This window comes from Balaenoptera acutorostrata, chromosome 3 (assembly GCF_949987535.1).
Source record: "Balaenoptera acutorostrata chromosome 3, mBalAcu1.1, whole genome shotgun sequence".
Lineage (NCBI taxonomy): Eukaryota > Metazoa > Chordata > Mammalia > Artiodactyla > Balaenopteridae > Balaenoptera > Balaenoptera acutorostrata.
Genome location: NC_080066.1, coordinates 174,209,786 through 174,236,414, shown reverse-complemented (window position 1 = coordinate 174,236,414; position 26,629 = coordinate 174,209,786). Strand labels below are relative to the sequence as shown.

At 48.9% G+C, this 26,629-nt stretch overlaps 1 protein-coding gene across 3 annotated transcripts in view; it reads left to right on the top strand.

The window, feature by feature from the left end:
* The window catches only part of CLMN (calmin), a 127,781-nt gene that overhangs the window by 67,425 nt on the left and 33,727 nt on the right, over positions 1-26,629 (top strand). For all 3 annotated transcript variants that reach the window (XM_057543936.1, XM_057543935.1, XM_057543934.1), the window contains exons 2-4: positions 16,300-16,361; positions 19,800-19,895; positions 22,568-22,651. In XM_057543936.1, the coding sequence (XP_057399919.1) occupies positions 16,300-16,361; positions 19,800-19,895; positions 22,568-22,651 (242 nt within the window). The remainder of the gene's footprint in view (positions 1-16,299; positions 16,362-19,799; positions 19,896-22,567; positions 22,652-26,629) is intronic.

Sequence of the window (26,629 nt, the reverse complement as noted above, 5' to 3'; positions counted from 1 at the left end):
ACAAGTTGGAATTGTTTCTCATTTCTCACTTGGATTCAGCTGCCACCATTTACTGAAGTTGGATGATTTTTTGAACAGAATATACATGTTAGGGGGAAACATTAAGGAGAGAGAAGACATCATGGAAAACCTGGTGCCTATAATGTGGCCCCTGAGCCATGCTATCTTGAATCATTTTCCTCTGGCTTCGTGAGCGAATGAACGTGAAAGAGTTTTGCTACAGAAACGTAAGGACCCACAGGTGCTTATGCATAAATGTGCTTATTACTGAAGTATTAACAGCACCCCCAAACTTGGAACTAGCCTAACTATCCAACAATAGGGATATGGTTGAGTAAGCGTTGAAGAGTTTACACTGGGTTTATCACGTCATACAAGAGGATGTGTATTGTGTCAGTTAAGATCGTGTTGAGCTGCAAATAACAAAAACCCAACGTACAGTGACTTCATCAAATAGGATTTATTTATCTGAAGCCTGGAGATAAGCAGCTTGGGGCCAGTTCTGGGGCCCAGTAGAGCTGTCGTGGAGCCAGCTGCTTCTATTCACTGCTCAGTCATTCCTAGCAGTGGCTGTTATGTTTTCTAGCTTCATAGTTTCGTGACTGGAAGCCAGACGATTAAAGGCAAAGTAAACCTCAGCCTTTTCTGCTCCCTTTTACAGGGCACTCCTGGAAACCCCACGCCCTAACTTCCTCTTCCACTTCATTGGCCAAGCTTTGTCACATGACTCCCCCGGACTGCAAGGGAGGCTGGGAAGTGATCATTTTTAAACTAGGCAGATTGCTGGCTCAAAATCAGCATTCCATTAGTTGAGAAGAAGGGAAGGATGAATATTGGGGTGGCAACCAGCGGTTGCTACAGTCCACTCCATTAGCTACCCACCATCCATACATACCTTTTTCCATCTCAGAACTCATATTGAATGTTCCATATCAGAACATTCCCAAGGAAAAGTCAGAAAATTTCACTCTGAGCCAGGGCTCAAAATCCAGGATCATGAAGAGCTCTGCCAGTTGCCTATCAGGTTTGAAAGTGTCTGTCTGGTTCCTTGTACCTATAAACTAAAAGACAAATTATTTGCCCCCTCTCCCAACACAGCCAGGACCCAGTGATGGAGAAGGGGCAAGATTGATGACATAATAATAATAATAATAATGACAATAATAATAATAACTACTACTACTACCATTCAGGAAAGGTGAGAAAAGATATTGAGCAGGCAAACAACAGTGCCCACCCCACGGAATACCACATGGCATATATAATATGGTCGAAATTATGTTCAAACAAGCAAGCAAAAATAAAAAACGTGTAGAGGAAGAATGGAAGGAAATAAGCTTGCCTTGGAATAATTGAATCCATGTGACTTTTTTCTTTCCATTGTATTTTCTGATTTTTTTTTGTGTTTTAGGTATCTATTAATTTTACAAACAGAAAATTCTTTTGTCAGATCTGGCGTTTGGAAACATTTCCCCCAGTGGTATTAAGGACAAAAGATGAAAAAAGATTGCACTATGCACAGGGTTGGGTACATAGCAAATTTTTTAAAGTAAAGCTTAAAATTTCTATCACGTGTATGCACATCATTTAAAAAATTAAATATACAGACAAGCTTGTAATAAAAGTTGTAGTCTCCTTCCCTAGCTGTCTGCACTTTCAGGCCCGCTTCTACCGGGAAGCGCTTTTATAGGTTTTAGACTTTTGAAGATAGGGTTCTTCCTGGGTAGAAGATGTGGTTTAGTGTGGGAGAACTGACAAAATATATGAAATCGCTAATAGCACAGCCTCGGAAAGTAGGCATCCCTCTGCAGAGGGACCCGCCAAGGTGGCACACAGCGTGGTAGGAGGTGGTAGTGACCTAAATTGGAAGGACTTAGAATAGTTCTGCTAATGAGCTCCGCCCTGGTTTACTGCGAAGTCTGGGAGTGGTGGTGGTGTCCGGTGTCCCGGTCAGGGTTGAGGTCGGGAGGCAGTGTGCCCAGCAGGCTGGGTTTGACACAGGCTCTGGGGCCAGGTCTGAGTATGAAACCCGGCTCTGTTACTGACCACATGGGTGGCCAAACTCGTCCCTGCCTCAGTTAGTGCGTCTGTAAAATGGGCATCAGGAATGTTCAAGTTAAGGACTGTTTGTTGTTGTTGTTTTTTTAAATTTTTATTTATTTATTTATTTATTTTTTGGCTGTGTTGGGTCTTCGTTTCTGTGCGAGGGCTTTCTCTAGTTGCAGCGAGCAGGGGCCACTCTTCATCGCGGTGCGCGGGCCTCTCACTATCGCGGCCTCTCTTGTTGCGGAGTACGGGCTCCAGACGCGCAGGCTCAGTAGTTGTGGCTCACGGGCCCAGTTGCTCCGCGGCACGTGGGATCCTCCCAGACCAGGGCTCGAACCCGAGTCCCCTGCATTGGCAGGCAGATTCTCAACCACTGCGCCACCAGGGAAGCCCTGTTGTTGTTTTTTTAACATTTATTGATGTATTTAAATTCCCTATTTCTTCTTGCCCTGATTTTGGCATTTTATAATTTGCTAAGAATTTATTTTAGTTATGTTTTTGAACTTCCAGAATACAATTATTTTACCTTCATAACAATGTGTTTGAATCTGGATCCAAATAAGGGCCATACATTGCAATCCGAGGGGGTCCCTTGAGCCTTTCTTAATCTATCGGTGTCCCTTCATCTCTCTCTTTGAATTTGCACTTTGCTTGTTGAAGAAATTAGTGGGGATGCTTTTAACTGCAACCAACAGAAACTCACAAGAGCGTGATTAAGTTAAAAAGCTGCCTTTGCTTTAAGAAAAGTACAGGGGTCCCACTGAATCCAAAGGCCAGGGTGTGTGTAGGAGGGCCTTGAAAATAGGCCAGAACAGAACTCTCCTTTGTACGCTTTCTCCCTCTCCGTCTTTCCCACCCCATCTCTCATCTCTGTGTCTCTCTTTCTTCCTGATTGACCTGTTTGCTCTCCAGTCCGAGTGGCAGCAAATGGCCCCTGTGCCGCTTGCTCCATTCAAGGGACCAGTCAGATGGAGGCTGGAATCAGACCCAGTCTGATTCCCAAGAAGGAGCTCAGGCCCAACCCTGAACCAGTGGCCGTGTCATTGACTTTCCGGGTCCCACTGCCTTTACCACCTGAATCAACGACCAGGGAGGGGCATCCCCACACCAGGGGTGCCCTGCAGGGCGCTCTGGCGTGCACACCACCATGACAGTAGCCGTCCCCTAGGGTCACGGATCAGAGAAGAGATGAGCCATGTGTAGCCCAGGGCACGTGGTGAGCCCAAAAAATGTGGCAGCTTTAGCAGCAAAAAGCAGACACCAAAAACTCGTAGGAATCATGAAGATTAGTTCACGCACAGTGGTGTCACGTGGCACGGCGCCCCTTTTCTTCCCGAGGGGAAGGTGGGCCAGGTGGTGGTCCTTTTGCAGTCAGGCTTGTTTTCTTGATACCTGAACCTGGGAGAAATCCAGATCCAACTCTCACTGATAGAGCCATGGTGATCTGTTCCACCAGAGACAGATGGTCGTAAGCCCCCCAGGCCAGCGCACCACAGCGTTGGTCCCCATACTGATTCCTGGGTATCTTCATCCGGGCTTTCTTGGTTCAGTCCTATAGATTCCACCTGAGACTTGGCTCACTGGAACAGCCTGAGCGATACTGTGAGCAGGAACTGCAGGTACAGAAAGGGAGAAGACCTGGTTTGTGTTCCTAGAGCCACACTGGTGAGGTTAGATGGACAGATTGGGGTGTCAGGGTCCCAGCTGGGAAGTGAGTGATCCAGGCTGTATCAGGATGAGCATGGTGGTTTTGGAGGCCAGATGCAATGAGCGCCGTGGTAGGTGGGTTTTCCATTGATTGATTGATTGATTGATTGATTCAACAAGAATCTCTACTTACACACCAGGCATGGGTGGGTTGGAGGATGGTAAGACACTCTGTTTACTTATGGATTTACTCATTCACATGTCTGTAGATTCATTTATTATACTCTACTTTCTTGAACAAAAACATTTAAGGTAGTTTACCTGATCCGTAAAATAAAGTTTAAAAGTTTATAAACAAAAGAATCTGTATCAAATTCAGTTGGCCCTCTATATCTGTGGATTCTGCGTCCGTGGATTCAGATAACAAATATTCCAAAAAACATTTCCAGAAAGTTTCAAAAAGCAAAACTTGAATTTGCCACGGGGACAACTATTTACGTAGCACTTACATTGTATTAGGTCTCATAAGTAATTTAGAGATGATTTAAAGTGTATGGGAGGATGTGTGTAGATTATATGCAAATACTGCAGTGTTTTATAAAAGGGACTTGAGCATCCACGGATTTTGTTATCCATGGGGGTCCTGGAATCAATCCCCTGCAGATAACAAGGTATGACTGTAATATTTTTGTAAATATTGAAGTCCAGGGGAAGTTAGTATCCAGATATGCGGGCCACAGTTCCGCTCATTTGTTAAACTTGGCCTTCAAGTTTAATGAAGAATTTCCTGACGGCAAAGTGAAAAAGGAAATTGAACTGGTTATGAGATTCCTCCAAAGAGGAATATTTGCAGTGGCCCCTGTCCCTTTGTATAAGAACCTGTTCAAGAATCTGTTAGTGATACGGTTATGTCCCATCTTTTTGTGAATTCGTGTGTTTCCATATCCTACATAAATATATGAACTCATTTTCAAGTAAAAATTCACCCCTAACCAACCTGTTACAAGAACTAGTTTTCATAGTGTATCTAGTTGGAGGAATTACAGTAGTTATCAGGAGAGGTAGCAAAACCTTCTTCCAGCTCACCAGATTTTCCAACAGCCTGAAAAAACATTCACCAGGGCTTTCTAGCCAGAATCTCAGAGCATCTGTGTGTTTTTAGTTTTCCTCTAAAACGTTAAGATTTGAAGAGCTGGAAACGTTTGGTACCCTATCCCACTATCGGTCAGCTCTGACGGCTTAGCTTCCTGATATCAAACCGAAACCTGTCATCCTCTAGCTCCTAACTTGTACCCACTGCACTTTCCCCTTTGCCATAAGACAAGCTTTGAGATCATGGAAGCCTGATTTTGGAGAGGTACTGAGTGCCTCATCCTGGGACACATTCAAGTAGACCCTGGACGACTGCCTCGATGGCAGGGTTGGATGAGAAGCTACCCTAAGTATTTAATGGCCTCTCCAGCCAGAACACTGAACTGCCGAGTGCTCTGACGGGCAGAATAATTCTGGGTTCCTTGCGGTGCTAAGAAAATGGGTGAGGGAGATTACTCTCCTTGGACAAGGTTTAATCTGCTAAGAAATTTTGCCTACGGGTAGCTCTGTTTGATTTTTTTTTAAGCCTGTTTCCATTTAAACTTTACAAAAGAAGAAGGAAAAAAAATAATGATTGTGTGGGGTTGTTTTCCTTCTCCGTGTTTGCTCCCTTGGATTCTTCAGACAAAGTGGATATTTAGCAGGGAATGAGGAGGGAGAGGCTAGGTGATAGGACTTGGTTTGAAAAAGGCCAGCTGCTGAAGAAGGAAAATAAGGACAAGAATTATTTAAAAGTCTGGTTGCCCAAATGTGACTTTTCTTACAGTTTTGGTGATGGGAGGAGAAAATCCAAGTGGATTTCTCTGACTTGCAGGGACCAAATACTCAGTTTTTCTGCTACTCTTATTTACCATACACCTTCTGCCCCATCCACCCCACCACTGCTGTTTGCTTTTCTTATAACAGTAAACAGAATGCAAACAACCCCCTGCTCCTGAAGCCCCAAACTGACTTTTAAAAGTTGGGCCGTGAAGGCTATGGCCACCAGCAAAGTCTAGAATGGCTGATTAAATCAGGCAATGGGGCTTGTGAAGTCTAGAGCAGGGCTTGGCAAGCTGCGGCCCACCAGCTGTTCTTACAAATAAAGTTTTATTGGAACACACCATGCTCGTTTGGGTATTGCCTTGGCTGCTTTCTACCACCATTGCAGAGTTGACTAGTTGCCAGAGACCATATGGCCTGCAAAGTCTAAAAGATTTACTATCTGGCCCTTGACAAAAAAATTTGCCAACTCCTGGCTGAGAGCAGTGGTTCTCAGCCCTGGCTCAGTGTCAGGATCACCTGGGGAGCTTTAAAAATGCAGATGCCTGGGCCCCACCCCCAGGGATTCAGATTCAATTAGTCTGGAATGGAGCCCAGGCATCTCTGATTTTTTTTTAAAGATTCCCCAGGTGACTGTGAGGGTTGAGCATCAGGGGTCTAGTCTCAGTGGGTTTTGTAGGATTACCGAACTGGAATTTGCCATTCTACAGGGTTCTACCCAGTGGCAATGATCTGCCCTTGACCTCAGTGTGAGTGCAGTCCTTGAGGTCTGAACCATTATGGCTGTGACATAAGGGAGACCCTGCAATGACAAAATCCCTGCAGTGACCCTGGTAACTAAAGGTCCCTGAAGAAGGTTGAAGGTGACCCACATTACCTTGAGGTGTGTGTGTGTGTGTACACTCAGGCATGCTCAAACACATGGGCATGCACAAGTGTGTGCATTTGGATGGTCTGTGTATATAGATAACCTTTGTCTGTTTTCAAACATATGCATTTCAAAAAGGAACCCATGGTGTGTGAAGCATTTGTATTTGTCACATTGGCAGCCTCTGGGCTCTCAGACTAACAATTAATAGGAAATCTGGGGACACTTCCAGCTTCAGGAGCATTTGACACCTCTTGCCTTTCCCCATCATAGTTTCCAATGTTACCTCTCCTGCTCAGGGCGGGAATTTCTATTCACACTGGTGTCACTTTTCGTTGGTAGTTTAAAGTTGTAAATGGGAATTTCAGGGTTTGTTCTGTCCCTGGCATTTAAAGCAAACATTAACCACCTCGAGCTATGCTGTGTTGGTCTCCCACGTGGCTCCCAGGGCCTTCTGCCCCTCCCAGCAGCTGTCCCCTCCCGCCTGCTCTCCAGGACACAGTGCTATGTCTACTGCTTGGAATGGCCAACTCATCCCAGTTTGCCTGGGACTTTCCCAGTTTTAGCACTGGAGGTCCTGTGTCCCGGGATCCCCCTTGATCCAGGGCAAACCAGGGCAGTTGGTCACCCTAATTCTAGAGAATCTCGCAGCTGATTGGCCTTTGCATGTACATAAAAACATTGGTATTTGAAGGGTGAGTGTGGGGCTTTATTAAAAATGCAAATCAAGGTCATGTGTATGCAGCTGAGCGTTTTAATCTCCTTTTTAAAAAAGAGCTGAACCCAAGAAGTCAAGCGAATTCTTATTAGGCCTGTTTAAGCTCTGTTCAGGGACAAAACACCAGGTCAGCCTGTATTCGGTCGAGCTCACCTGGGTGTGAAACCGATTCTTTGTGAAGGTTCTTCAAGAAGATGTTTGCTTTGAAGGGTTCCACCAGCCCAGCAAGGTGCCGTGGAGAGGGTATTGGCTCACCAGGCTAGATTCTTCCCTCGGCTGTGCAGCCAAGCACCGGAGCAGGTCACTTCCCCTCTCTGAGACTCAGTTTCCCCATCTGCACCAGAAGCACCATCGCTCACCTGTTGAGGTTGCCGTGAGGATTCAGTGGCGGAGTATTTCTTCCTGTGCCTGGAAGAGGCTGCAGAAATGTTGACTTTTCCCTTCTCCCCTTCCTCTCTGGCACAGGGGAGGCTGGTTCTCACTTAAGGCAGGTATAAGCCTGGTTGGCCAGCTGCTATAATAACAATCCCCAAAGGACTCTGGCTTAACTCAGTGAAGGTGTATTTCTCACTCACTCAACAGTCCCACAGTGGTATTCCTCATGGGGTGGCACTACTGAGTGATCCTTGTCCCAGGGGGGATTTGGGAGTCCAGACTCCTTCCCTGCTATGGCTTGGTCCTCCTCTACATCCTTGGCACAAGGCATGAAGCATTGGCCTGGCCTTGTCTGAAAGTGGCATGCTTGCACCTACCCGCGTACCGTTGGCTGGAACGCAGCCATGAGGTCCCCACCACCTGCAAGGGAGGCTGGGAAATGTAGTTTGGTTATGTGCCCATGAGAAAAAGGAAACAGGGTTTGGCAAACACACGGGAGTCTCTGTCACAGGAAGTGCGGCTGCCTAATTCAGTGGCTGTGAGGACCCAGTGGAGACATTCCCCATGAATGAACATCTCTCTCTATTTCCAAAGCAGGATTCTACAAGAAAGTTGTGATCAGTTTTACCCAGAAAAGGGGTCTGGCTTCAGATGAGCTTGGTTGAGATCAAGTGAAACACGTCTTTGTTGTAGGACTTATCAGAGCCTTAAAAATACTGATCATAAATATCCATGAGAGGAAACAGAGGATGCACTATTTCCCAGCTTTACTGGGTTCCTCTTTTGAAAGGCCTCTTAGAACTAGTCCTCTGCAGAATGTGGTTTGGAAAACACTGTTTTAGAAGTTACTCAAGTTAGTATGCAGAAGCCAGGATACTTTCCCGAAAATGCTGGTATTAGAAAAAAGAAAATCATCAAAATCTGTGGTCCACAAGGGAGAGTTCAGTCCCCAGGAATCACGGTCTCCGTAGAATGGGAAGAGAATATGTTTCTATCTTGCTTCCCTTCCTTCCTTCTTTCCCTCCTCCCCTCCCTCTCTCCATCCTTCCTTGTGGGACCTGGCAAAGGAAGCCCATGAGGACGGGGTCCACATTCTTATTTTCCATGGTTGAGTGTAAGCATCAACCCATTTGCTTCCTGGATGGCTGTGTGAATGATCTGTCTGACACCACTTAAAATCTCCGTCTCCGTTTTAACTGGATGTGTCCGGGCAGTCTGCCTGACTTGGTCATGTCACCTGGTCTGCCCATCTGGGTGGATGTTAAAATCCCTTTTCCCAACCTTGGTTTTTATGGCTGGCTGGCGTCATCTGTCATAAATCAAGGTGGACCGAGGTTGAGCACTGAGGTTAGACAGGATCACTCACAGGAAAAACTAGAGTGGGTTTATTTCTTTATGTTAGTCACAGGCACCCGCCCTGTATATATATACATATAGCTTAAAACTTAATTTGGTGTGTAATTGGGACTAGCTCTTTGGAGCCCTGGGTTATGTGTTTTGGAGCAGCTAAGAAGCAGGGGCATGGTGGGGCAGGACATGGTATGTTAATTGGTGGCCTCTGGGACCTGTGAGATAATTGGATTTGAGTCCCCAGTTCGAATGAGCTTGGCAGTTTTTTTTTTTTTTTTTAAATTAATTAATTAATTTATTTATTTATTTTCGGCTGTGTTGGGTCGTCGTTTCTGTGCGAGGGCTTTCTCCAGTTGCGGCGAGCGGGGACCACTCTTCATCGCGGTGCGCGGGCCTCTCACTATCGCGGCCTCTCTTGTTGCGGAGCACAGGCTCCAGACGCGCAGGCTCAGTAGTTGTGGCTCACGGGCCCAGTTGCTCCGCGGCATGTGGGATCCTCCCGGACCAGGGCTCGAACCCGTGTCCCCTGCATTGGCAGGCGGACTCCCAACCACTGCGCCACCAGGGAAGCCCGAGCTTGGCAGTTTTATTGGAGTCCCCCGGGTGCATATTGGGGAGACCACCGGTTCGCACCGGCTGGAGCCCGGACCCACTCTTGGTCCTGAGGCCCATCGGCACATCCCCAGCCCCACAAGGGACAAAGGAGAGAAGGCAGCAGAGGAACTAGAAGGGGGGTGAGAGGGCCCTGCCAGCTCTGCCTGCCACTTCCCTGCACACCGATTGGTAAGAGTTGCATGCTCCTTGGCCTGTGGTCCCAAGGAGGGTTTTGCATTTTATTACCAAAGTCTCAATAAAAGGGACTTGTGTCAGAGCAAACATAGGGGGAGGAAAAACAAAGGAAATTAAATGCAAAATCACCGCTGGTGCAAACCACTTGGAGGCCTCGGCTTTTAATACCACCAGAGCCGATGGCGGGAAGTAGCCCCCAGGAGTCGGAACCGAAGGCTGCTTGCCTGGTATTCCTGAAGTCTGGCTCCCCTCCTGCTGAAAAAGAAATTGCCGTTTAATTTGTTTCTGAGTTTTATTTCTCAAATGAACCAGCATGGGGCCATGTAATGAGGTTGTGTTTCTGGGAGGTGTTGAAAGATGGGGAAAGGAGTGAAACCACGAGGTGGGGGACCCGGCCTCTTCCGGGGGCGGCCGCAGGCTCCTGGGGGTCCAGCAGTGCCAAGGGCTGGGCGGGGGCCAGGCATGCAGGGGCCCCCCGCCGAGGGCTAGCTTCTTTGTGTGCTGTCCGTGGGGCGGCGGGTGCCCTTGAGCCTGGGTTAAAGATCCCCAGCTGATGGAAAGAGCTGGCACAGCTGAAGGGAGCCAAGGGGGACACTTAGAATGAGTGGGGCTCTGAGCCATGGAAGCAAGAAGGATAGTGGCTTTCCCAGCCAGTGGAGGAAGCCAGCTCAGACCCAGAATGGGAAAGTGTATGTGAGTGTCTCAGGACGTCGCTCGTGTAAGGTGGGGCAAGAGGTTTCTGGACCAGGATGCTATCGGAGGAACCCCTTGAGACTGTCACCGTCGGGGGCTGTGGCTTCCCCTGGAGCTGAGACGGCCCTCTGTACAGACCCGGGCTTCTGGCGAACAAGCCCTGGGGCGCAGCAGCCAATGCGTGCCAGGGTCCTGCCCTCACACAAAACAGGAGTAAAACTTGAAAAGTACGGGGCCTCCTGCCACCCTGCCTCCTGGATAGAGAGGGGTGAGTGGGGGACTTCAGTGATCTTTCCACTGGGGACAGGGAGGGCCCACCAAGCTGTCACCAGGGTAGCCGCGCCCCATCCTACAGAAAGCTGTCTGTAGGGCCCACGTATGGGTCCCTGGAATGCTATGAATTGTGAGAAGAAACAAGTCTGTCTACTGAGGTCCTCTGTGTGTCCGACACACACACACACACACAGGCATCATCGTCTCATTTGGTAGGGGAAGGCGTTGTCTCTATTACACAGAAAAGAAACTCAACTTCAGAAAAGTTCAGCAGCTTGTCAGAGGTTAGCGATAACAGCTACAGCTGCGTTTGTTCAGCACATGCGCTGTGCCCGGCTCTGGGCGAGGGCTTTGAGCTCCTGGAGGTGCGGCCACAGCTGGCCCCAGCCGCCTCCCTCCCGCCTGGGCAGTGCCCCTACAGCTGGAAACAGGTGCCTCCAGCTGCCGCATCTGGATGGACGTCGAAGGTTAAGCCTCCCCTGCGGGCTTCTGCTCTGCCGTCCTCCTAGGCGAGCTCTGATTCATCTCTCGGGAGTATCAGAGCAACTGCGTGAATTTAGTGACTTAAAGCATTATCAGGAAGAGCATTTTTGACAAAGCAGGAAAGGAATTTTTGTTGCCGGTGCCAATGAGCAATACTGTAGCCAACCTGGGAGCCCTATCCGTGTCTCCATCTCAGGGTGTGGGGTGGCACTGCGGGCCTGGCTCCAGAATGCCGGCCCTTTCTCCTCCGCCAGGTGACGTCCCGTTGCCATCTCTACTCTGCCCGAAGATGACCAAGGAACTGTGCCACTTGTCTCTTCCCAGGAAGACCCAGGTTCTTCAGCTGTGTACTATCATAACCCCTGAGCTGGTTCATTTCAGATTCCCAGGCCCCAGCCCCAGAGAGTGTGACCCAGTAGGTCTTGGCTGGGGTCGAGGAATTAGCATTTTAACTGTCACCCCAGAAGCCCAGAAGCTCTTGATATTAGGGATCCGTGGGCAATGCTTTGACGAATACTGAGTCTTTAGGTGATCACGTTGCAGTTGTGTACATGAGCACCCACGTGCATTAACTCTGAGCCTGTGTGTGTGTGTGTGTGTGTGTGTGTGTGTGTGTGTAGTTCTAGGAGGATGGTCATTAAAATGGCAATACTGGTGATCTCTGAGTGTAATGATTTCAAGAGATTTGAGATATATTTCTCTATGCATTTCTTTCTTCCTTTCTTCCTTCCTTCCTTTCTTTCTTTCCCCCCTCCGGGCAGCTTGCGGGATCTTAGTTTCCCAGCCAGTGATCAAACCTGGGTCTACAGCAGTGAAAGTGCCAAGTCCTAACCACTGGACTGCCAGGGAATTCCCTCTCTATGCTTTTCTATATTTTAATTTTTTATGATGAGCATATTATTTTCATCAACAGATAAAGCCATCAAGGCTTTCCCAGGGGTGGGGAAGAGCAGACTGTTATAGAGGAAATATGATATAGGAAGTAGGTTTGAGGGAAATGTGGACCTACGGAAAGACAGCCACAAAGGTAAATGAGTCTATTTTAACTCCCAGAGCTAGTATCCCTTTTTCTGTGGCTTCCAACCCCCTGAGCCTGCCATTGAGAAGGAAGGAATGTCACACCTCCTGTTTTCAAATTGCCTGTTCTAGGCAAAGCCGGGGGGCGCCGAAGTCATGCCTTGGAATTTGGGATGGTGGAGTTGAGCCAGAAGGCTGGGCCGCCCCTTCTGTGCGAGCCCTTGGAGTCCCGGGCCTGGCAGCCCCTCCTCCTCCACCCCCCCTGCTGCTCGAGCACCCTGGCCGGCCAGGCAGAGCTGGGATGGCGATTTTGCAGCACTGTTATTACTCCGTGTTGCCCAGTAAACCCACGCCAGGCCCCACAAGCACTCCGCAAGAAGGCCAGACCCTTCCTGAGAAATGGTTTCCTACACCTTTACAACGTGATAGGTGCCGTGGACAAAAGGGGCCGTTGGGTTTATGGAAACTATATAAAGTTTATAGTCTTGGCAGGGCTAGAAGTAGAAAAGGCCTGCGGGATGGGGGTGGGTGTTTGGAAATGCAGAAGGCCCGGAAAGGGCGGCTGACCTTTGTGTGGAGACGCCAGATAAAATACCCCAAGGACACGCGGTGTGGCGTGGGGCTGGGGGAAAGGTGGCCCTTCTGGAACAGCTGTTGGGAATGCCGTTCTGGCAGATCCCTTTCGATCTTCACAGCGTTCCTGGGAGGGAGGCACCGTTATCCCCATCCTGCAGAGGGGAGACTGAGGCAAAGGTATTTTGAAAGTTCTGACCTTGACCAAGGTCAGCTAATGGTCTAATGGTGTGTGGCCCTTAGGTGGGCCTTCTGGGGCAGGCTAAATTCTCGCATTCTCTCTCCTGTGTATTGAGCGGCATGTCCTAGTTTCAGGAACAGAAAGTATGGTCTCCGTACCCTATTTCTGTTTGGGACTCATCTGCTATTTGTGACCTAGTCTCACAGTCCCCTGGTGTCTTCAGTCATCACCTTGCCCTCCTATGGCTCCACTGTGCTCTTGAAGCTGATTTGTGCCCGGATTCACCCACTGGCCTTGGCTGGAATGGAAGTGAAGCCACCCAGAGGTTGGCTGTGGATCAGGGCAGGGCTAAAATGCTGTCTTTGCCTTTCAGAATCCCTCCGTGTCCCAATTCTATGGGGGGATCATCTTAGGGCCCCCAGAGGAGTCCCCCGTGGAGTCTGAAATCACCTCCTCCCATCCCATCAACTCTTGCAATTTCTAATTCATTTCTCCTTGTTTATGTGCCTTGCGGCATCCGTGTTTTCTCTCTCCTATTTGGCTGTGAATTCTTGGAGTGCAAGATTCCATGAATGCTTAATTCTTCATCTCTGATTTTGCCCACAGGGTTGGGCATAGTTCCCAGCAAGTAGTAATCGTTGAGTAAGTATCAGCTGGAAGGCTGGCTGAATGGATGAATGGATGGATGGATGGATGGATGGATGGATGGATGGATGGATGGATGGACTAATGGGTGGGTGGGTGGGTGGGTGGGTGGATGGATGGATGGATGGACTAATGAGTGGGTGGATGGATGGATGGATGGATGGACTAATGGATGGGTGGATGGGTGAGTGGATGGACAGATAGGTGGCTCAGTGGGCAGATAGATAGACTAACAGACATCCACTTCCTCATTTACACCCACTTCCTCATTTGCACCCTTCCGCACAGTTAAACTAACAGCCTACGCCTGGTTCTCTTAGGCTTTCACTGCATGCACTTCTGTTTCAGGAGACAGACTTTGCTCTCTCTGAAGCCATATGGAGAAACCAGCCTGAGTGTTTGAATGTGTGTGTAAATACTTTACAATCCCCATAAACTTGTTTAAAGACAGGTGGGGGTGAAGGTATAAACCGGGGCAGCCTTTTGGGAGGGCAGTCTGGAAGTAGCTATTAAATTTTCAAATGTGCCCACTACTAAGACCCAGCCGTTCCGCTTTTAGTCGTCAGGGGTAAGAACTATAGTCACACGTTTGTGCACAGAGACTCACATGCCAGGTTGCCTGTGCCAGGGCGCTGGCTACTGCACCGCTCCACACAGTAAAAAACCAGAAACAGTCCATGTCCATCAACAGCGGGACAGACACTAAACTATGGGAAGACCCACACTATGGAAAAAGCTGCAGAGGCAGAAAGGTCTCTCCCATCTTCTGGGAAGTTCTGGAACTCTGTAACTCATGGCCCTCAGCACATGCCCCCCTCCTGGCCTCGTTTCCATCAGCTTCTTTTCCTTTCTCCCTCCTCCCGCCTCCCACGAAACACAGTTCACTAGAATGAGCTCTTTCATCCTTATGCTTACTAGCCAGTGACCTTCCCTGACAGAAAAAGAGGAAAATGAGAGAGAAGCAGTTATGTGCATAATTACTGTCTGCTGGCTCTTCAATTAAAAAGATTGAAAGGCACAATATTAAAATTTGATTTATGGGCACCACTATCTACCTAATAATGAGGCTGCGAGGAAAAAAAGAACCACAGTCGCTAGAGAAAACCGTTGCCTTTTTTTCTCCGCCAAGAGATAAATTGCCTCTCATTTTCTTATTGCTAAAGAAATATGAAATGGTTTTAAGCATATGTGATATGTTCTTCCAATATGTTGAAATCCAGAACTTAGTAATTTAGGAGTCCTCTGGCTCCGACATTTCCAGGAAGCTTCCTGAGAGGCGTAGCGTCTTGAGCTACAGGGGCTGCTACCATGGTCCCCGGGGCGCCCAGACCCAGGCACTGGCACCACTGCCTATCACGGAAACTCCCGCCGGGTCCCCGGGCGCCAAGCCAGCTGATGCCACAGAGCCCAGGAGCGAATGGGGAAAGCACAGACTCTAGTTCCAAGTCCTAATTTTGTGGCTTATTAGCTCTTTGATCCTCAGTTTCCTCATAGGAACAATACGCTTACTAATTGCGTGACGCTGGGCAAGTGCTCCAGTTTTCCCATCTTGAAGGTCCCTCCCTGCGAGGGTTGTAGGAAGGATTAAATCAGTGAATGCATGTAAAGTGCTTAGATGGGTAGCTGCCGAATAGCTGGTGTTCGGTAAATATTTTTTAAATCATTATCATTACTACTGCAGATGCCTTTGTCGTAATTTTTGGAAGAGATGGAATTCAAACCCAAGCCTTCCATTTCCAGGGTGCTGGCTGATGAGGGGCAGACAGACAGATGCTCAGCTCTGTCTCTCTCCAACTGATGTCCGGGGCAAGTCAGGGTACCTCTCTGAGCCCCATTTTGTTCATCTATAAAATACTAGTTTCTACTTCGCAGGTGGTATTGTCAGGATTAAAGATTATTGGAAACAAAGTGTCCAGGACACAATTAGTGCTGGGTAGATAGATGGCAATAACTCTTGAAAAGGAAAGACCTTTCCTCCTAAGAAACCTGTTTGGGAAATTCTGTCCTGTGAGAGAAGGGGTCTGTGTCTGGTTGGCGTCCTCCCTGCTCACTGGGGGTCTGCAGAGCTCTCCCCTCCTGGGGGGCACAAAGTATTCCCTGGCTCTAAAAATAACTGCTACAAAGGAAAAAATAAAATGAGCAGCTATTGTGCCAGGAACCCTGTTGAGCTTGACCTGCAGGATCGCAGGTGAGTCTTACGGCAGCCTGGAAGTGGGCTGTCACCCATGTACCTTCATGGGGAAGATCAGATATGGGGATAGGCGACTGGCCCAAGGACACAAAGCTGGGAAGTGACCAGGCTAAGAGTCCAAGCCAGGACTGTCAAATTCTTCCCACCACACATTCCCGAGCCCCCTCCCGATTCCTAATCGCTGACCTCCCCTCCTTTCCTCCATCCCAGCGCCTCTGACCCATCACTACCGCCAGGCAGGTGTGTGGCATCATCACCTCGTGCTTTAAATTTGTGTCTTCCCACCAGTGCTCCTTATGCTGGAGAGTCAAATGCCCAAATGCTCACGTTAGCTTGTGCGTAAGATTTTGTTCTGTGTGTCTGAATTCGTGGGTCTTTAATCTATTTAAGATGCTCAGGGTTGGGCTGGAGAAAATGGATTCAAGGTGCTCCCCAGCCCCTTGCCAGCCCCCTTCTGGGAAGGTCTCTATCCCTATATGGGACCTCCGGGGCTCCCCATCCTACAGAGATTCCATAGATTCTCCCCTTGGGAAGAGGAGGGTGGGATTTTGCATGTATTTCTTTGCACCCAGCTAATGACACTTCTTTGCTTTCAGTTGAGAGGGAGAACGTGCAGAAGCGGACTTTTACTCGATGGATAAATCTCCATCTGGAGAAGGTAAGCAGGGCGCTCGGCTTGTCGTTAAGTGGTGGCTTCCTCCATAACTGAGAGCACAGTTCAGCAGAGCGGGGGTGAGGGTGCTCTGCGTTTTTGTTGTGTTGTTGTTTTTCATTCATTCATTTAAACATCCGTTGAGGGCATTCTCATTGCCAAGCGTCAAGCTCAGTGCTGGGAACATGAAGGTAAGTAAGATGTGGGGTTCTGACCTCCTGGGGTTATCAGTCTAGCTGGGGAAGGAGAGGGTCCATCTTTAAATAGGAATCGCTGAGCAAACGTTAGGAAACATTCACTGTTGAACAACCCAAACACGGGGCTGGGGGGGATCTCGACTTCTAGTCTGGGGTGGTCGGGGAGGCTCTCGTGAAGACCCATTTATAGGTGTTTGGGTTGATTCAAGCAAAAACTCCTCACACTTTTTAACCAAGCCAGATTCCCTGGTTCATCACGTAATGCTGCTACTGGTCAACAATATTATCTGCTTGTTTGGGTGCATCGAGCACACATCTCCTTTAATCCTCAAGACAACCCTCCTTACCCCGCACCCCATCCTGTTACGAATGAGGAAACAGAAGCCTGGAGACATTGAATCTGCAATCCCACGACCGAGAAGAAAGCTCTTCCTGTGGCTTCTCCTGCATATTCCACATCGTGACCCCTCTTCTCCACTTTTTCTTTTTTTGCTAACATACTCTGGCCAAGCAACATCGAACCGCATTTTGTCTGCCGGCTTCTCAGGCACACAAACCCTAAAACAAAAGCGGCTGAACCGGACACAAAGATGAACAGCAGAGAAGGGGTGGGATGTGAAATGGATAAATAAACAGCTCGGAGGAGGAGAAATCCGAGCCCTCCTCACCACTAGGTTAGCCCCCCGACAGAGAACATTCTAAATTGCCCGGGGCTGGGGGAGGAGAGATGATTTTTCTTATTATAAGAAAGCTGATTTATCAGGATTCATTTTACTCACTTCACGTCTTCTTAAATTCCACTATCTGGTTCTCCAAATAGACCCAGCCAGTAGTCTTATGTCTTTCAAAGCTGGTGGTATTCAAGTATCCTACTTCAGTGAGTTTAGTACCTATATTTTCTTCTCTCCTCTCCTCTTAAAAGGCACAAGAGTAATATTAACTGCCCTTAGAGTTAACCCCAAAGAAAGGTTCTTGGAGGAAATCACTGAAATGATTAGAAAGCAGAGAAAATAAATGTGGTTTTTTAGGAAGTGGAGCTCTTGACCGAAATTTTAATTCACGTAGCGTAAACTTTAGGCCTATAGTATTTCCCGAGCAGACGCTTGACCACCCACACTTCTGTTCCCCACCTGTAGAACGGGTTACACTCGACCCAGGAGGCTTCTGAACTCTTCAGGGCAAAGTCTCTCTATATCATGGATGAAGCGTTATAAATCACTTGCCAGTTGTTTTGACTATTGGTGCATTTTCGGCAGTGCTCACACAGTGAAGTGTTATTTTGGGGAAAAAAGGAAAACCGTTCCCAAAATCTGAGTTCACTGAACTCCTAAATTAATGCCTGATGTGTATCAGGGTAGCTGGAAATTCCTCCTGGCGGACGGAGTTTAGCCATAGCGTATTTCTTTCTTTTAATTAAAAAATAAATACAGAAAAGTACAGAGGGTAATAGAGCAAATACCCTCGCACTCACTCACCGCCTCCCCCAAACGAACCTCTGTTAGCATTGATCGCATCCAGAATTTTCTCCGTGGCCATGCTTCTGCTTCCTTTTTCGGGGCAGGTGGGTAGCACCCACTCTACAGATAAATCAGATAGCACCTAAAACTGATTCGTAATAAACAGGGCAAAATTCACAGCCATGTTTCCAACCTTGAGACTTTCAAGAACAACTTTTCATGTAAAGGAAACCCAGGAACTCCTTGGGGAAGTGGGCTTAACTGCAATTTGAAGGCTGTCAGAAATATTTACGGGGTCTCTGGCTTCTGGAAAAATTCCTTAATTTACCCAAGGAGTTAGATCATGAAGAAACCCCTGGCGGTGCTGTTTACTCGGCCATACCAATCTCATGAAGCCCATGGAACGTCTGGGGCCCTGAGGAGTGTTTTCACTGGAGTGGGTTCAATTTCTCCTCCTGCCATCTTGCAGATGGATGCCGGCCAAGGCCCCGCTCGCTGCTGCTGGGCTGAGGCTCTTACAGACACTGTCAATGGAAATTATTCTCCAGGTTCAGCTCAAAAGCAAGGTTTGGCCACGGTCGGGGCTTCTAACTGGAAATTTTGTGAGTTCATCTATCAGGGGCTGTTTTGTTCAGGTCTTGCGTTTCTGCCCCACGTTAACAGGAATAACATTTCCATAAGAGTCTTGGTAACCTGATACCGTCATGCTCCGTGTGGAATGTTCCTGCAGAGCAGCGGGGAGTTTGCAAAGAAAATAATTTGCCTTTGGGTTCAAAGTTGCTGTTGCCCTTGAAGCAAAGCCCTTTTCTGTGCACCTGTGGGTGGAATTGCCCGGTATTTTGACTAACTGGGAGTCAGGGGGCTCGTATAAGAGGTAAGGAAATGCCACCTTCCCGAATAAAAAAAGAAAACATGGGCCGTCCGAGGCTTTCACGGGGAGGAGGCCTTCCCGGAGAGGAGGGCTTCCCGGAGGAAAGGGTGCCTGGGCCACAGCTCCAAGATTTCCCTGGCTCTCTGACTGGTGACAGCCGCCATTCCTGTCCCCCAATTAATCCGGTCTCCTGTGGGAACACCCCCCCTTCGTTGTCCCCAAGAGCAGTAAGTGTTCTAATGCTTCCAAATGCCCCAATACCAGAAAGTAAATAGAGTTTATGCTGGGGGGTTAATTAAAAATGCAGGTTCCTGGACCCTGTCCCCCAAGATTCAATAAATCCTAACCATCCTGCATTAAAGGAGTTTTTTATCAAGCTTGTTTTAGTCAACAGAAATCTTTCTTTAAGCAAAGTCTTCCTGGAACCCTAAGTAAAGGCCAATAAGAGCTATCGAAGGGAGTGCCGTGAATCAGCTTCGTCTGGGACCCCCCCCCCTGCCCCCATAGGCCTCCCTGAAGTGCTCTGCTGAAGCTCTGTTCTGGGAAGCACAGTTTGGAAATCCCTGTGCGGGGACATCTGCCCAACAAGTTCCAGCCAGCCCCGCGGACCCCAGGCCACACCCAGCCAAACTCTTGGTGGACACAACACAGGTCCCTCAGACCTCCCCAGGTCAGAGAGGAAAGCAGGGGGCTTCTGACGTTTTCCACCCAGATCCTCCTCCACAGCTCCCCAGCGCACCCACTGCCCACGGGCCACCTGCAGGGAGAGGGGATCGCTACCTCCTTGGATGGGCCCTGCTGCCTGTAGGCACACCTGGATGTCCCGAAGTTTTTTCTCCAGTGAAACCTGCAGTTCTGAAATTGTTTTGTGGCTTACACAGATCACTAATCAGCTACTTTCTTTCCCCCTCTTCCACAGTGCAACCCGCCTCTAGAAGTTAAAGATTTATTCGTTGATATACAAGATGGCCAAATCCTAATGGCTTTGTTAGAGGTCCTGTCTGGGCGAAATCTGGTACGTATGCTCCAGAAGGGTTAGGAAGAAGTTAAAATGCAAAGGAAAACATTGCCAAAGGGTTCTTTTCCGTACAGATCTATGTGTATGTACATATACCTGGCCATCCATAAATCCTATGACGGGAAACCTGGGAGGGTGACATTCCTTTCTCAGTGACTAAGACTGATATAATCATGTGTAACTAAGCAAATATACTTTCGCAAGTAAATAAATAAATGCCCTATGTTTTCTGTGAGTCCAAAGCTAAGGATCCTGACTGAATCATGACAGTTTAGCTGGCCAGCCATGAAATTACCTAGAATGAGAGCTAAGAGTCAGGAAGATGGAGAAGAAAGGCATCTTATCAGCCAAAATCTATAATCCACCCTGAGGCTAAAACTAGATACACAGAATTCTAGAACCTTCTTGTGAGTATGACCAAAATTGAATTGAACCAGCTGATCTTGGGGTTCCTTCCACTTTGGATCTTCACCAGCTCCATGTTGCCTGTATCTGCTGTATATAGGTCGGTCCTCTCTCCCCAATTCACAGAGCAGGGTTTAACAGCTTCTACACTGTTGGCATTTTGGCTGGGGTAGTTCTTTGTCATGGGGGCACTGACCTGGGCATTGCAGGATGTGTAACAGCAAGCATCCTTGGGTCTCTATCCACTGGATGCCAGTAGTACCCCCAGGTGTGACAACCAAAAATGTCCCCAGGCACTGCCAGAGGTTCCTTGAGGGGTCACAGTGATCTGGTCAGAATACCAGTGGTGTCAATTTTGAGAAACCGGCTCCAGAGTCCAGTGTTTGATTTGGCCCAAGTGACCCAGCGTGGCTGATACAAAAGTGCCGCAATGGGGTATAGCTCAGCTCATGTGGACCTCTCTGGATTTGTTCTTTTTTTTTTTTTTAATAAATTTATTTATTTTATTTTTGGCTGCATTGGGTCTTCGTTGCTGCGTGGTGCGTGGGTTTCTCGTTGCGGTGGCTTCTCTTGTTGCGGAGCATGGGCTCAGTTGCTCCGCGACATGTGGCATCTTCCCGGACCAGGACCTGAACTGTGTCCCCCTGCATTAGCAGGCAGATTCTTAACCACTGCGCCACCAGGGAAGCCCATCTGGATTTGTTCTTAACTGTAGCTTTAAAGTCAAGAGCCCCTACTTCTGTTCTCAGATCTAATGTGGCTGGAGTCCTATCACACCCCTTCCTTGCCTTTGCTTTCCCAATAGCCTCCCCACTCCGCCACAAGGGGGCTGTGCAAAGTGATTTTATGAATTCTAATGAAGGGCAAAGCCACTGCAGTAAAAGGAGTACAGTAAGTCCCCTACATATGAATGAGTTCCGTTCCGAGAGCGTGTGTGTAAGTCCAATTTGTTCATAAGTCCCACAAAGTTAGCCTAGGTACCCATCTAACACAATCGGCTATATACCACTGCTTTTAGGCTTGCTTCCGGACATCCTGGGCTTGAAATAAGGATACTGTACTACTGTACTCTATACAGTACTGTACAGTAAAGTACACAAAAGCACAACCACTTGTAGAGGATGCACGCACGTGGCAATGTAAGCCAGACACGTGAACTAACTTACGTGATTGGACATGCAAACTCACATTCGCGTCTTTGAAAGTTCACAGCTTGAAGGTTCGTATGCAGGGGACTTACTGTATTTGGTTTCTTTGCACATCTCACAATGGGCTGGCAGCATAGTGTCTAATAGGCTTCCTGAAAAAGCGCGTTCTAGCCTCTCGTTCTGTGTTCCCAGCAGCCCAGGCTCCCACTTTGTTGCCAGGGCACTGGTCAGGAGCTACCATGTCCTTGAGGGGCCTCTGTTGGGAGTCTTTGATCCTGGAGCCCAGCCAAGAACATCCAAGACCACACCCATTAGCTTGCCTGGCAGTTCACACCGTGTGGAAGTGATACCCACTGGCTTGCCTTATAGTGTAAAGCACCCACCTGGAGGAGCGGGGATGGACTTCAGTTTCAGGATGAGTTTCCTCTGCCGGTGCTCCTAGTGGGTACGACTAGCATTGTCAGAGTTTTTGCTTCTGCAAACACCTCTCTCTCTCTCTCTCTGTCTCTGTCTCTGTCTCTCTATGTTTCTCTGTGTCTCTCTGTGTCTGTCTCTTTCTCTGTCTCTCTGTTCTCTGTCTGTCTCTCTCTCTCTCTGACCTGGGATAAATGTCCACAAAGCTCTTGGCCAGAAAACAGAAACATCTGCGGCCGCCAGGGAGGGCTTACCGGATGATTTAGCAGCTGTGGGTGACACCCCCGGCTGACGCTTTCTGCCCTGACAAAAAGCATCAGTGCAGTGAGAAGAACATGTCACCGACAGTCTCTGGAGGAGGGAGGAGTATCAAAAGCCAGGAGCTGGGTCAGAGAGAAAAATTTGATAAATCTGTCCCTTGTTTAACCCCTGGATTCCCCTCCTTCACCAACTCGAGTGAGTTTGTTCCCAGAAACCATAAATAAGGTGACCGTCGGGGGCCCCTGAGGCTACGGTTGTGTGTCCTGGGGCCCCGTGCCCGGGTTTGGATGTGGTCCGTGTGGGCTGTGCTATGAGCCCCAACCTTCTCTTGAGACTAATGTGAAAAAGGTAAAGAAAAAGACAAGCACATCCAACGGCACCGCTGGGGACTGAGTGCCTGTCTTGGCTTAACTGCTTGTTTTGTTCTGGTTTGTGTTACAGCTGCACGAGTACAAATCCTCATCCCATCGTATTTTTCGGTTGAACAACATAGCGAAAGCACTTAAGTTTTTGGAAGATAGCAATGTAAGTATTTGAAACACATCTTGTTAACACAGACTTCCCTGAGACAAAAAGGACATAATTTGAAGTTTAATGCTCGTCACAAGAGATGCGAGCAAAGGGGACCCTGCTGAGATGGTCGAATGAAACTAAGTTGAAATGTAACAGAACTCACGCAGCTAATCCATCAGCCGGAGATACAGCCCCTGGCTCCCTGCCCGCCCCTCCAGCTCCATCAGGCTCTCAGATGTTCAGAATTTAGTTGACATTTCTTTTTCATTTTGGGGGATAAGAGCATGTCAGGGTGTAAAACTTTTTCTTAGAACTCAGAATATGGGAGAAGCAAGGAGGAAAAGGGGGCTAAATGAGCCGGGGGAAAATTACATAATTCTGTCCCCTTTGATATAACTTTCTAGACTTAAATTAGCCTTTTCTGTGTTTTGAACTCTGCTTCATGTCCTTCAAAACTGGGAAGGAATGGCCCTAGAGGGATGAAATTTCCAAAGTTCCCCTTTCATTAAGTTTCACTAATTAGTGACCACGTGGGTCCCTGCATTGGGAGGGGGAGGGGCCGTGCAGTGGTGCTGGCACTTAGCAGCCCTGGGTTTCATCCCAGCCCTGACTCCCCAGTCTTCCAAGTCATTCTGTGACTCCTTGGCGTCCTTTCAACACATTCCTTTTCTGCTTAAATCAGCCCAGATCAGATCCTGTTGTTTACCGTCAGGAACCCCAAACAAATTGCACTTTGTGATGATCTACTGTACATGCCGATGTGTCGGGCAGGCTGAGGGGTTTTTACTGCACTGCCCCCCTGCCCCCAGCACAGCCCCTGGAAGGAACTCTCAGTGTCACTCATTCAGATTCTAAGGCCTGGGCTGATAAGCCTGGATTCCCCACTCATGTCCTGGCTGCCAAGGGCAGAGTAAAGCACCTTTGGCTTTTGAAGAGGGAGGTGTACTCTGTCTCCCGTACTGTGGGGAAAGCCCCAGACCTGGGAGGGAGTTCAGGTGGTGATGGCCAAAAAGCACAGCTCTGGTCATCGCAGCATCATTCATAATAGCCAGAAGGCGGGAACAACCCACATGTCCATCCATGGACAAAGGGATGAACAAAACGTGGTCTGTCCATGCAATGGAATATTATTCTGCCATGAAAAAGAATGAAGTGCTGATACAAGCTACAGTGTGGACGAACCTTGAAAACATTATTAAAGATGCCAGACAAAAAGGACCACTTCCTCCATGAATCGATTCCTATGAAACGGCCAGCAGGGAAATCTCTCGAGTCAGAAAAGAGATGGGTGGTTGCTCAGGGTTGAGAGGGGTTGGGGGATTAGACAAGTGACAGTTAAAGGGTATAGGATTTCTTTTTGAGGTGACGAAAATGCTCTAAAATTACGGTGATGCCAAAAAACCATGGAATTGTATATTTTAAACGGGTGAATTGGATGGGATGTGAATTGTATCTCTCAATAAAGCTGCTTTTAAAAAAGCACGTCCCGTTTCGTGAAAACGCTGGCCTCTCTGCAGAGTCAGTTTCGCCATCCGCCTCGGTGCTGACGGCACGTTCAGGGCACCGCTGCCACGGCTTCCACTCCTGGAAAATGATGTAGACTCCTTGAGCCTCCATTTCCACATCTTGTTACATAGAGGTGATAAGAGCCAAACCTACTTCAGAGAGTTGTTGAGGATGGAATGTGCCCGTCCAGGTGAGGTTTAGCCAAATGCGGGCACAGGGCGTGGGCTGCGTTCGTTAGCTGTGGCTCTTGCTACCTCTCCCCAGCTCCATAGCTCCACTGTCTGCTCCTGGAAGGGAGCGTTAGGCATGGCCCTTCTGGGCGGTGTCCACCCCTGAATTCCGAAGCGCGTTGTTTTTATGATAACGTGGGGCCTTGGGACCACTGCCTGGGATACTCACTGTTCTTCCTTCCAGCTTGTGAACCCCTAAGTAATTTCCTGCTCTGCCAGCTGCCACGTGTTGATGGCTCTGTACTGTAGGCAGAACTTTCCCCCTGCATTTACAAAGTGTCTTCTGTGGGCCCCGGGCTGTGCTCAGCCTTGGGGACATAAAGCTGCATTAGGAGCGCATCTCCGCTTCAAGGAGCTTAGAGTCTCGCAGAAGAGGCCTCAGCGGACAGCAGGCTGCTCATCACTGCAGGGGCCCAGGGAGGAGCAGTGATCCTGCAGAAGCGAAAAGACAAACAGCCCGGGAGCCTGCTGGGGGGGGCGTTGCAGGTAGGACTAGCCCATGCTCAGGGGTGGCAGGCCTGGCCTTCTGTAATCCGCCCCTAAATGTTTCCCCAACTGCAGTAGCTGCCTTATGGTGCAAAAGAATATTAGGGATACAAAAGAACATTAAAGCTCCCTTCTCCTTTATTTTTTATTTAAAAATCTGGAAATATGCCAAATGTGGTTGTGTTATGTCCGCTCTTTGCCCCATTGGCTCCCGTGGCCGGCAGGTGAGACAGGTGAATGGCCCCGTGGGGAGGGGAGCACCGGTGAGTGAGGCAGGTGGAAACAGGCATTTTGGTTGCGGTCTCTATCCCATTGCCAGAATCCACAGAGCGCTCCTGGGCCCTTGTTGGCCCCTTCCTGTCCCACTGTCCCAGCTCGAGGCAGGACGGGCCACAGTGGCTCTCCTGAGCCAAAGGAGTGCCCAGAACTGGGTGATCAATGCCAAGCGGGTGCTGGAGGGCCAGCAGTCAGGTCCCATTTGCCCCAGGATTCAGGTGCTGTTAGTGTGGCCAGCCTCTGTCCCTCCCTCTCTCCCCCGAAACTATGAGGCTCAGAACATAGTGTTCACTCCTGTGTCAGAGACCCGCTGCCCCACAGGACCAGCTCTGTGACCTCCGGCAGGTCATTCAACCTCTCTGAGCCTCAGCTTCCTCATCTATGCAATGGGTATAGTGTGAGCATTCACTAAACTAACCCATGAAAACCACTGGGCAGAAGTCAGCACTCCCCGGGGAGGGCATTACCGTGATGACCATTATCACTGCCCCACGATGGATGTGGCAGCCAGAGGCGGAGAAGGAATATTCCCAGAAGCCCGTTGGTCCATTTATTGTCAGTGTGGTGAAAACCACCAAGTTAGCGGGAAGAGGAGGAGGAGGGCATTGTCCCCGAAGCTTCTGACTGATGTCTGGCTGCTAACATCGTCTGTTTGCCAGGGAGAGCCAAGCAGTGGCTGGGCACCCGAGGCAAGGTCTTCGGGAATATCCACAACCCCCGCCTTCCCTCAGCCAGGCTCCCCAGTCCCTGTGGCCAGGAGAGCGCTTTATTCTCCAAAGGTGGCAGCTGCTCCCTGCCCCCCGCTTCCCTCCCTGTCCCAAGAGGGTGCACCATCCTATTCCCCACATCCCTACAAGGCAGCTCTGTGATTTCTCACTTTGGGACACTTTCCATGAACCTCAGCTCAGAGGCCATGCTGGGCTTCCTCCAGGGGGTAGCGAAGGCCAGGATTGTCACCTTGACTAAGTGCTTTGACGTGACTCCCCCGGTGCTGGGATGTGATCAGTGAGCCACGAAAACGGAGGGAGCTGCCAGAGCAGAGGTCCAGGGGACAGGATCAGCCACAGACCGCAGGTGATTGATCCCACGGGACATGTGGCCATGATGTATATGGACGGACTGTTGGGCCTGAATTTGATTGGCTTTGTTGTTCACAATATTGACAACTTCCTTCAGCCTCTAACCCGCCAGTGGTGAGCTTGTGCTCTCTGGATTATTCTCTGGGCATCAACCTGCAAAACACACCTGAGCCAGGGCCTCAGGATTCTCACCTGTGATTAGGAAAGCCCAGGCCCTACTGATGGGTGTGGTCAGAAACCCCTGATAAACTGGTAGGATCAGAGACCCATCTTTTTTTAAAACCCCAAAGGAAGGAGAGAAAGAAGTTTGTGTGAGACGCTCTCTTCGTGTTTTCTTTCCCAAGTCTCCTGAGCAGAATTTTGTGAATCAAATTTGGATTTGAAAGTTTACCTTGGGACTTCCCTGGTGGCGC